The sequence below is a fragment of the Euprymna scolopes genome, chromosome 41 (genome assembly GCF_053919585.1).
Source record: "Euprymna scolopes isolate OS-2025 chromosome 41, ASM5391958v1, whole genome shotgun sequence".
Classification (NCBI taxonomy): Eukaryota; Metazoa; Mollusca; class Cephalopoda; order Sepiida; family Sepiolidae; genus Euprymna; species Euprymna scolopes.
Window position 1 is genome coordinate 62,748,211 of NC_136522.1, and position 11,629 is coordinate 62,759,839.

The 11,629-nt window shown below is 29.8% G+C and overlaps 1 protein-coding gene across 1 annotated transcript in view; it reads left to right on the forward strand.

Moving 5' to 3' along the window:
* The window catches only part of LOC145266549 (uncharacterized), a 163,346-nt gene extending 157,551 nt beyond the window's left edge, over positions 1–5,795 (forward strand). The window contains exon 5 of the mRNA XM_080122326.1: positions 2,548–5,795. Within this exon, the coding sequence (XP_079978452.1) occupies positions 2,548–2,931 (384 nt within the window). The 3' untranslated portion in view covers positions 2,932–5,795. The remainder of the gene's footprint in view (positions 1–2,547) is intronic.
* The last annotated feature ends 5,834 nt before the right edge of the window (positions 5,796–11,629 follow it).

Genomic DNA, 11,629 nt, shown 5'->3' on the forward strand with positions numbered 1-11,629 from the left:
TAGTTATATATATATATATATATATATATATATATATATATATATATATATATATATATATATAATAAGCATTGTTTTCCGAAACGATCGTACAGATAATTGATTTTGTTGTTGTTCCTTCTTATGAAACGGATTTTTAATTTAATTAAAATTTGATTTTTAAATTTTAAATTATCAATCACATTACTTAATATTGAATTAGCTCTAGGACATTTAACTATCGAGCTTATTATATATCTAAATTACAACGAGCACTTTCTATTTCCTGTATTTTAATTGAACTAGTAATTTCACTGTTACATTAAAATACACTCAGCTCTTTAGACTATTGTTCTAATCTCCTTTAAATTATATATATATATATATATATATATATATATATATATATATATATAGAGAGAGAGAGAGAGAGAGAGAGAGAGAGAGGGGGGGGAGAGATATATAGATATAGATATAGATATATAGATGTATACAGGTTAACATTTTCCAGAGGTGAAGCAATCAATGAAGTTTTTACGAGGTTCATACAAGAGTGCTCAATGCAAAAATAGAGCAAGATGTATATTTTATTTGTTTTACAAACTCATTTATATGTTGTTTCACTGTGGACTTTTTCCAGTTTTTATTACGGACTCTGCTTTTGTATAAGCATCATTTCCTGAAGAGATATCTAGTTTCTTGTAACTGGCTGACCGAAACATGTCCACAAATGTGTAGCAACATATAAATGCTTATGTGAAAGAAATAAAACACAGAGTTTTCATAAATAAATGCTGGTATTTAAAATCTATATATTAACACGATAGCGTGTGTTATTTTTTTGTGTCACGCTCTGCGACTTTTAGCAAAGCTTCTTTCTTAGAACTGCATGCCAGTGGAACTCTCTGCCGCTTGCTTGTTTCCCACCTGACTACAACTTGGGCGTCTTCAAGTCCAACATAAACAAACTCCTGACAAACCGCCCCCTTAAGTAAGACACTCTATCAAAAACCCCAATTACTACAATACTATCTCATTGATTACTGTACACACAATAACCCTTATCCCTGAGTGGCCTCCGGGCCTTGATAAGTGGTGACCCCCATGTAAAAAAAGAAAAAAAAAGATAGTGGTTGAAAATATGTATACAGACAGACAGACATATAGCCGTTTATATATTAGATTTGAGTCCGTGACGTTATGCTTATCCCAGGTCCCCTAATGAAACAAACGTGTTTTGATGTTAATACAAACGTGTTTTGATGTTAATATAATTCATATAAAGCTTTCGCATTTATTCATTTCATTAAAGATAAGGGCATTTCTACATGGCAACAACATGAGGCGACTGAGACGAGTTATCGGCCCCTGTTCTTTGAATGGGAAACGCCCTCTATCGGCACTTCTGTGAACCTCACATATAGTGTCTCCGAGAAAGCAAAGATATATAATAACGAAATAAATTATACAAAAATATAGGAAAAGCAAAACATTTATTGTATAAAAAATATAATTTTAATTTTTGGATATTATTTTTTTTAATGAGTGTTTTATAACTGAAAATAAAATCATAAATATGTTAAAAACGTGAAACATAGATTATTTTTAGAGTTTTTTTTGTTTTTGTTTTTTTCAGTAAGATTGTATGAAATGTAGCAACATATAATTTTTAATTGGCAATCGTGCGGTCGGAATGAAAACAATATGTTAAAAATATGAAAGATTTTTTTTTTTTTTTTTTTTTTTCACAATGAGATTGTATAAAAAATATATCAAACTATAATTTTAGTTTTTCAATGTAGCAAAATATAATTTTAAAAAAACATGAAATATTTATAGAGGTTTAAGAATAATTTGTCTTTTTTTGTACAGAAAGATTGTATACAAATATAGTTAATAATTTTAAAGTATAAAAATGTATCGAAATTTAATTTCAATTTTTTAATATATATATATATATATATATATATATATATATATATATATATATATATAGAGAGAGAGAGAGAGAGAGAGAGAGAGAAAATAAAAAGGAACAAACCGTATTATGTGTTCATCAACGTTTCGTCTTTATTTCGAGACTTCCTCGAAATAAAGACGAAACGTTGATGAACACATAATACGGTTTGTTCCTTTTTATTTTCTCTATTTTGTCGGAATACTATTTCCATTATTTTCATATATATATATATATATATATATATATATATATATATATATATATATATATATATATATTTCTTTCTTTTTTTCAATGAGTGCTTTTCCATTTTGTCGGAGAAATATTTACACGAACTTTTAGAAAAGTACGAGTTATCGACCCATGTTCTTTGGCTGGCAAACGCCCTCTATCGGTCGTTCTTGAAACTAAAATGCACACATTCGCCTCTCGTGTTGTTGTCCTACAGAAGTGCCAGATAAGATGTGTCGCTTTGTCATGTTTTTTTTTATTGCTTGTATTAATTATTATTAATAATTCTAATTAATTAATGGCTTCATGGCTGCTGAGTTATGCTCCTACGTTTACTAACCAACATTATCGTTGTTCTTTTTCCTGTTCATTTCTAGAGATCTCAGAGAATCCAAACGAACGAAGAGGATGGATTAAAACGAATAGACAGCCAGGGAGACGACGGCTTCCAGACGACCATCTACGATGATGTCGAACTCCAGACAGTAAACGGCGGTCGCAGTAACCACTACAAAGGAAAGGCAAATGGTCATTGCGCAGACGTGAACGTTTCTTCGCCGTCAAACAACGAAATAATGTCGGCCATTAATTGTAACTACAGACCAACTATGACCACCGCCAGCGATAAAAACGCCGTATCGAACGGAGATGCTTACACCGTACCAAATAAGTTAGTCATAAGTGAGCCAGCCGAGCCGCTGTTAAATGGTAAGCCTCTGGCCACTGACAGCGCGGATACAACCGCTACGCATGGTACGTAACTCGGTTGCGCTGGTAGCTACGTAGCTAGCTTGGTAACGCCAAAACATGTTTTGGTTTGGGACACACAAAATGGTGGTGGTATGGTACTCTAAAGCATTTTTTTTCTTTTTAAAAGGTACTTATGCAGTTAACGACCCGTTTTCCCTTGATGTTGCGTCGGCATATTCCAGCAGTTTATGTTAACCACCGGGATATGCCAAGCGCTAGCAGTGTCAGAAATCGCCATTAAAAATGCGTGATAAAACTTGAATAATTAGACTTACTATCTTTCGAAGCTTATAACTACTTCAAAAGTGTAATTTAAGCCCTATTTTTTTTTTCAATAAAAGGAGCAAAGACCAAATTTCAAAATAATAACGGGATTAATAGCAAAATATGCAATATTTGTTTTTTAAGTCGGTTTTCTTTAAAAAAGATTTCAAGAAAATCAACGAATTTTAACTTACTTCGAATATAATAAATATATATAAATTTCAAAAAACCACTTACCTATAAAAATACTAATCAATAGGTACTTCCATTCTTCATTGTTAAGAATTTATCCATATTTTCTTTTTTATATTCCATGTACTTTACAAATAAAATAATTTTTTAAGCAAGAATTAAAAAATACCGCGATATCAGATGGTCACGACTGGAAGTTTGTCTCCCTTTCTTCCAGTTGAGAACTTTGGTGGCCTAAAAGCGCCAGAATTAATCTCTCCTTTCTATTTCTGACATGTGTTTGATGTAAACAAAAGTTAGTAAACATGGGCCACTGTACTTGAAAAAGGATCACATTCACTCATAAGTAAGTTTACTTTTATAAACAAACCCTTCGACAAATTTTCCATTTTTTTTTATTCTCTTAAAGAAATACACGAGTTTTTGATTTAAGATATTTTATTTCTTCTTTATCGAATAATTATTTTTAATATCTAAAATAAAACAACATTGAATTAAATAGAAAAAATTATAGTAAGTGCTTAATATTTACTTGAGAATATTTTAAAAATGTGAGGTACCACTAAAAAAAAATCAACACGGTTATTAAAAAAGGTTTTAAACTTTTGACTTTACAGGTAAATTTGCTCAAAACTATTCTTTTGTTTTCTTTTGTTTTATTTTAAATTAGATTATTTTATTTATTGATCTTTTATCTTCAATTTGTGATATATAAATCTGAGGTGAGTCAATTAATTATTTTCATTTTAATAGACATTTCAAAATGCGGGGGATAAATTAAAAGAAAAGTTTGTCTAGAATATTATATTCGGTTTATTGGAAAGAGCATAAAATTTCCCATTAAACCTGAAAATATCTTAAAAATTGAACCAATAGAAAAATGTTGATAGATTTTTAAACTGAAAAAAATTCAATTCGTAAAATTCAATTCATTTCATTACGTAGAAAAAATGGCTGCATGAGCGCGCGCAGGCACTTTGTAAACCCTGTTTGTTTTTTTGTTTTTTCTTTTTTTAAATAAAAACAATATTTCTATTATTTTTCAAAAAACTTTAATAGTTTATTTTGGAAGTATATTCCATAAAGAAATTAAACAAACCACATTAAAAAGAGAAATTACGAGTTTTGTATATTTTATTAGCAGTTTAGTGTTAAGGGTGTCAAAAATTCCTACAAAAATTCTGATACACCTAGCCAAGCGCTGATCAAATTTTAAAACGCTAGAATAGAAGAGAGAGAGGGGGAGAGAGAGAGAGAGAGGGAGGGAGAGAGAGAGAGAGAGAGAGAGAGAGAGAGAGAGAGAGAGAGAGAAATTAGTTCATATATGCTATACAATACTTGTTGAGAGTATGTTAAATTGTTTCATTTATGTATTTACATTACACGTCCTAGGGCAGGTACAATTATTTTAAATATGTGTTGTACATTACCCGTTCTAGGAAAGGAAATCTATTTCCATATACGTACTTTAAATTTCCTGTCCTACGGAAGGTACACTTATTTCATACATATGTTGTGTAATACCCGTCCTTTGTGTAGGTAAAATATTCTTTCGCTCCAGATAGCAATCAAAAATTCCTCTATCCTAAAAATAACATGAACGTTCAAAATCAACTTCATTTTTCTCATTGTTTTATACGGTCCCGAGCAACGCCGGGTAGCCCTACTAGTATAATATAAAGTTTTAAAAAAATCAACGTACGAGAAGTTTCATGAATGAATATTTATTTTATTTTATAATTTTTTTGTGTGTGTAAAATGATGAAAGTTATAAAATAATTTATTTTCAATGATTTAAAGTTTAAATCATTTTAAACTTTTGTATGATTAAAAATAATGATGCGTGTTAAGATACAGTCGATGAATCGATTTTTTTAAAATAAATATATCGTTTTAAGCAAAAATACTATCACGTACTTAATTGTCATGTCGAAAATAGGAATATATCCAAAAATTATGAAAATTCACCGAGTATTGTGTTAAAAAAATCTATCGCTATAGACAACAAATATTACAACCAAGTAACCTAAAATATTCGTTTCGGAGTTATGTCCCCTGTGATTACACTCCTACGCCCTACTTTATAACGTCTAAGAAAAAATGCGTCCAAGAAAAATGCGATTTTAAACAACATTCCACTCGATGAATTTTCGTAATTTTTCGATATATTACTATTTTCGGTATGACAATTAAATACGTAATATTATTTTTGTTTTAAATGACATTTTTTTTTAAATCGATTTGTCGACAACCATCAAAATAATACTTTCTTTCCGTTTATTAACTGTCGTCTGCTGCGTTGACTGAACAATTCACTATATTCCGGTGGTTAACATAAGCTGCCGGAATATGCCGACGCAACATTCACGGAAATACGGTTCGTGCACTGCATGAGTACAAAAAAAAACAAAAAAAAAAACAACATATTATTATAATTAGTCGCTGGTGATGGTGTTTATAACTACAACGAAGAACTGATCTAACTACTGCTATTCATATTAATTATTAACTGTTGGATTTTGGAGAGGGGATGAGTGACGTATGCAAATATGCACGTTGGACAGTTATTGCTTCTTTAAAGACTTTTTAAGCCGCCATTTTTTTTATGCATTACTAATGTAATTCTTTTCTTTCTTTTTTTTTTTTTTTTTTTGTATTACTAATCTATCAGGTTGTCTGGAAAATTCATGCCGAATTTCAAAGAAAATAAAAAGTGAATATATATATATATATATATATATATATATATATATATATATATATATATATATATATGTGTGTGTGTGTGTGTGTGTGTGTGTGTGTGTGGTGAGAGAGAGAAATAATGAAATCAAAAGAACGTAGTGTTTACCTGATATAAGCAATGAGAAACTTCAATTTATAATATAAATGTCACCTGTCTGTTTCAATGTATGTATGTATGTATGTATGGCGAATGAACTCTTTTCCGGGTCAACGGCCAACTAGCACCGTATATATTTGTGTGTGTGTATATGTGTATTGGGGTGGAGAGGGCTCCCGTAAGCCGTGGTGAAGACAACCTTTCTAGGAGAAGCAAATCTCTGATTTAAAAAAAAACATAAAGCGGAAGGCCATTACCCGCATTAAGCTGGTCTGCAGTTTAATTTGTTGCTGGCTATCTTGCTCTTGCTTGTTGCTGGATGTCAACATTTTGAACCGAGAGAGAGACTTAGCTGTCGTGCAAAGCTAAGACTCTGTAACATCATATTTGTATAGACACTACCTCAGGCATTTGGGCTCATGGATTTTAAATGTCTGAGGGAGTGGCACTCGTCTTACAAGACGTTGCAATCATCATGTATGTATGTATGTATATCTACCTAAAACTTTCGACAGAGGCAACGGATTTTCACGAGATCGGTATCGTTTTGATGCTCGACCCTTCGGACGACAAATATCGAAAGTTGGCTAAAAACATTATTTCCTTCATCCTCAACTGGGCACTTTTCTACATGGAAGGGATCGCTTTTTTCGTCGATATTTTTGAAATTCATCCCCTCTTTTCGATTGACTAGCTTTAATTTAAAATTCGTCGCTTCCGGTTTGGCGATGGACGCAACAGCAAAGACGTAACGTTTTTTTTTATTGTTGTTGTTTTTTTTTTTTGTTTTTTTTTTCCTCCTTCGCGGTACGGGTTCGCTCCTGTCAGCCTACTAATTTTTTTTTTTTTTTCTCATCACACACCTCCACACACACACACACACACACACACACACACACACACACATACATATATATATATATATATATATATATATATATATATATATATATATATATATATATATATATATATATACACACCGTAAGCATAAACAAAACTGTAAACCGGAACTTTACATGTAAAGATTTAGTTTTTGACAGACTACCCCAATAGAGAAAGATAATAAAATGTTCTTATTCCGCGGAGTTTCAAAGAATGCAGGATTCTTTTCTTCAGAGGAAAGAAACTAGTTAGCGAATAATATAAAAAGCAGAGCTAAAAGATTTGCTGGTTTAAGCATTTTTGAAACATTTTATGATGCTGGTCATGGGATGTGAAATAATATTTGAAAAAAAAAATATGTTTGTAAATTGTTTTTGAAAGATAAAGTTTGTATAAAGTTCTGTCTAGTGGAATAAAGAATATGATGATGATTGCAACGTCTTGTCAGACGAGTGCCACTCTCTCAGACATTTAAAGTCCATGGGCCCAAAGATGACTTCCATCGCCACAGGACCATTTTAATAGACTGAGGGAGTATCCGTACACAGTTGATGTTACAGAGTCTTAGCTTTGTACGACAGCTAATTCTCTCTCGCTCTCTGTTCAAAATGTTGAGATCCAGCAACAAGCAAGAGCAAGATAACCAGCAACAAGTCAAACTGCAGACCAGCTTAATGCGGGTACTGGTCCCCCGCTTTATGGTTCTTCAAATCAGAGATTTGCTTCTCCTAGAAAGGTTGCCTTCACCACGGCTTACGGGAGCCCTCTCCACCCCAAAATAATAAAGAATATACATACATACATACATATATATATATATATATATATACATACATTTATATATATATACATATATATATATGCATACATACATACATACATATATATATATATATAAATATATATACAGAGAGAGATAGAGAGAGAGAGAGAGAGAGAGAGAGAGAGAGAGAGAGAGAGAATACCTGTCAAGAATCTGACACGCTATAAAATACGTACTATTTAAAATTGGCACGAACTTTCCGGACGAGCTAAAATTTTGGAAACATTTTTTTTTTTTACTGCCATGTTCGTTGGGGGTGGGTGTTTTTATTGTTTATTATTATTTTTTTCATTTTTGTACTTTTGAGCTTTTTTGACTGGAGCAATTTTGTTTCAGTTAATTCTTCCAAAACGCCTTTGTTTCGCTTTGCTGATGTATTTTGGAAACAATATTTTTTTACTCTGATAGTCGCGGTTTTTGTTGTTATTTGTTGTTGTCGTTGTTGTTGTTGTCGTCGTCGTCGTCGTTGTTGTTTCGAACGTTTTTAACTGGGGCAATTTCGTTTCGATCTCTTTGGTTTTTGTATTGTTTAATGTTTATTATAGGTACGGGCAATTTAATGGCTACTTCCGTAGGAGGGGCATGGTTTTTAACGCCGGTTAATCATAATAAATTTTTTAATTTTCGAGTACTTTTTTATTGTATTTAAAAGATTATAGCTTAAAGTTAATTTCTCAAAGAAAAAAAAGTGTGTGAAATAAAAAATACATGGAATAATTTTATCTCAAATCTGAAAAACTCTAGATTTCACGTAAAAATTCATTATGAAAAAAATCGCGTTTACATTTTTCTGGCAATGAAAATATAAGTTTTCTGGAATTATTTCCAAGTTAAGTATTAAGTTAGTCTTAAGATAATGAATTAATACAATAAATGTACTTAACTTTTGCTTAATATGTAATAATTATCCAAAAATGTATCACTGGTTGGACCGAGACTTGTTTATCATATCCAAAAAAACTCTGGCGGCAATATTCAAATATGTATGGAAGGACAAATTAGAAATAATTTATGTCTTTATTTTATATTATTCTGGCATACCGAGCGACATTTTTTCTTTTTTTTTTTTTTTTTTTTTTTAGTCGCAGACACTCCTTCCTTCATTTAAAAATACAGAAAAGTTAATTAAATTAATTAATTATACTACTGACAATTTATTCTTTGAAAAAAAAAAGAAGTTAGCACCATTATTTATTAATATTAATACAGACTTACAATTCGTTAAGAAAAGAATTTATAATCATTGAAAAAAAATTACACACTAAAAAAAAAAAAATACAGACTTACGTTAAAATTTATCATAATGTTCACGTGAAATTTAAAATTCATAAACACAAACAGGCGGGTAGTTGAAAAAAGGAGGAGGGTGGGCAAAACAGACTGGTTTTCTTTTCAACTCTGCGCATCCGTACTTACCGACATGGAACGTTTGTATAATTTTTTCCATTTTTTAATTAAATTATTTTTCTATGTTCCTGTTTTTTAATTTTATTTTTTTTTACTTTATTTTCCAAGATTATATGAAGATTATTTTACGTGGATAATTATACGTTCTTGCTTCCAATAGAAATATTAGAATCTTACATGTAAAGATTGCGTTAAAAATGTAAGCGTAAAAAAAAAGTAGAAATATTTTTTGCAATTATAATTTTTTTGTGTGAAAATATTAAATAAACAATGCTTAATTCAATGATAATATTGGTAATTCGGGAAATTAATTTTTCTTTGAGTTATATCGATTTCATTAATACGGACTCCAGGGGCCTTTTTCGTAATGTTCCTGTAAAAATTATTTTATTGTTAAAAATTACGATTCTTTATTTACATAAAAAAAGCAAAAATTCTTGCGTTTTTTATTTACTACTGAAAACCATTTAGTAAAGGTATTTTTTGTTTAAACAAAATAATAAATTTCCACTAAGATTTAAATAAAAATAATTAATTCATTATATTCCGCGATCATTATTTGATAAATACTGAAAATTTGATTAAAATTAGTTGATTTCCAGATTTTTGGTGAATTTTTAAGTAAAGGGAGGGGTTAAAATGTTTATACAGTTTGAGCGTCGGCATTCATTTTGCCCGTACCTAGTTTATTACGACGGTATTGTTATTTTCTTTAGTTCAAAAATAAGACCGAGATTTCTGTGTATGTGTGTGTATATATATATATATATATATATATATATATATATATATATATATATATATATATATATATATATATATATAAACTCTTTTCTACATGAACTGAATATCTTATGTTTCTTGTTTTTGTTTCAATTTTTATTTTATTTATGTTCATTTATTTATTTGTTTATTTATTTATTGCTTTTACGCGGTCATTTATGAAAATGAATGAGATACTTATAGAGAATAAGGACCGTGCTATCGTCTAAATTTTCCGAGCAGTTTACTTAAAACGCTAGAAGATGCCGAAAGAAAGTTTTTTTGTGTGTGTTTGTTGGGGGGGGGTTAATTTTTGTTTTTTGCTACTGCTGGCGGATTTTTTCGACACTTCTGCACTATTCGGGCGTCTGCCATTGTTAATGGGCGATGACTCCAATTTCCTCGGAGTCAAACACAGCAAACAAATAACAAACAAGATTTTTTTTCCGAACAGAAAAATATTTGAAAACCAAAACATTTATTGTACAAAGATGTATCAATATGAAATTGCAAACACATTTATTTTAAAGTCTCCGTGAGAAAATATAATTTTAATAAAAACAATTTTCTAATGAAAGCAACATTGGATTTTTATAAAATATATAGCTTTTTTTTTTTTAAATTTTCGAATAAATAACTAATTTTAATGAAACATTTTTCGAGTTTCAACAAATTAATAATTTAAATAAAATATCCAAAAAGTACGAGCCATCGTCCCTTGTTCTTTGACCGAAAAGCGCCACTTGGCAACAGTTTAGTAAAATGCACTAAATAACATGGCGGTCGCCCGTATGAGGCAGTAGTGTTAATTCAAAGATAATTCAACGAAAAATTGGTTTAAAAATGAAAACAATATCTTTTTGTTGTTCAGAAAAAATACAATTAATAATTATTGGACAATTTTTATTAAAGTTTAAAAGAATTAAAATTCAAATTAAAGAAAAAACAATCATTGTAAGGTAAGTTTCACAAATATATTTTTTTTCAATAACAAACAACTGATTTTTTATTTTATTTTTATCATTTTTTTGTTCAAATCAAAATAAATATTTGGTTTATATATATATATATATATATATATATATATATATATATATATATATATATATATATATATATAATAAACCAATGAAAGCACATGATTTCTTAATTGACGTCGGGTGGTGCGATTTTATTGTCTCAACGTTTCGGCATCATTCGGCGTTTTACGGAAACTGCTCAGAAATTTCTTATTCTTCATAAGTACCATAAATAAATAGGAATGAAAAGTAACATGAAAAAAGAAAGAAAGAGTTTAACGTATCTCGTATAAACAGCTAAAAATATAAATAAATTAGAAGAGACAATACAAAACGGAGAATAAACGAAACGAAATCGTTCCAGTCAAGAAAGTTTTAAAGCATATATATATATATTTGTATTCCTGTCTGTTTGTTTGTTTGTTTATTTGGTTGTTTGTTCACAATTTGATTAATATATACCAAAATGCATTGCTTTAATGTTTCATTCATTCCTATATACAGTATGATTCTCA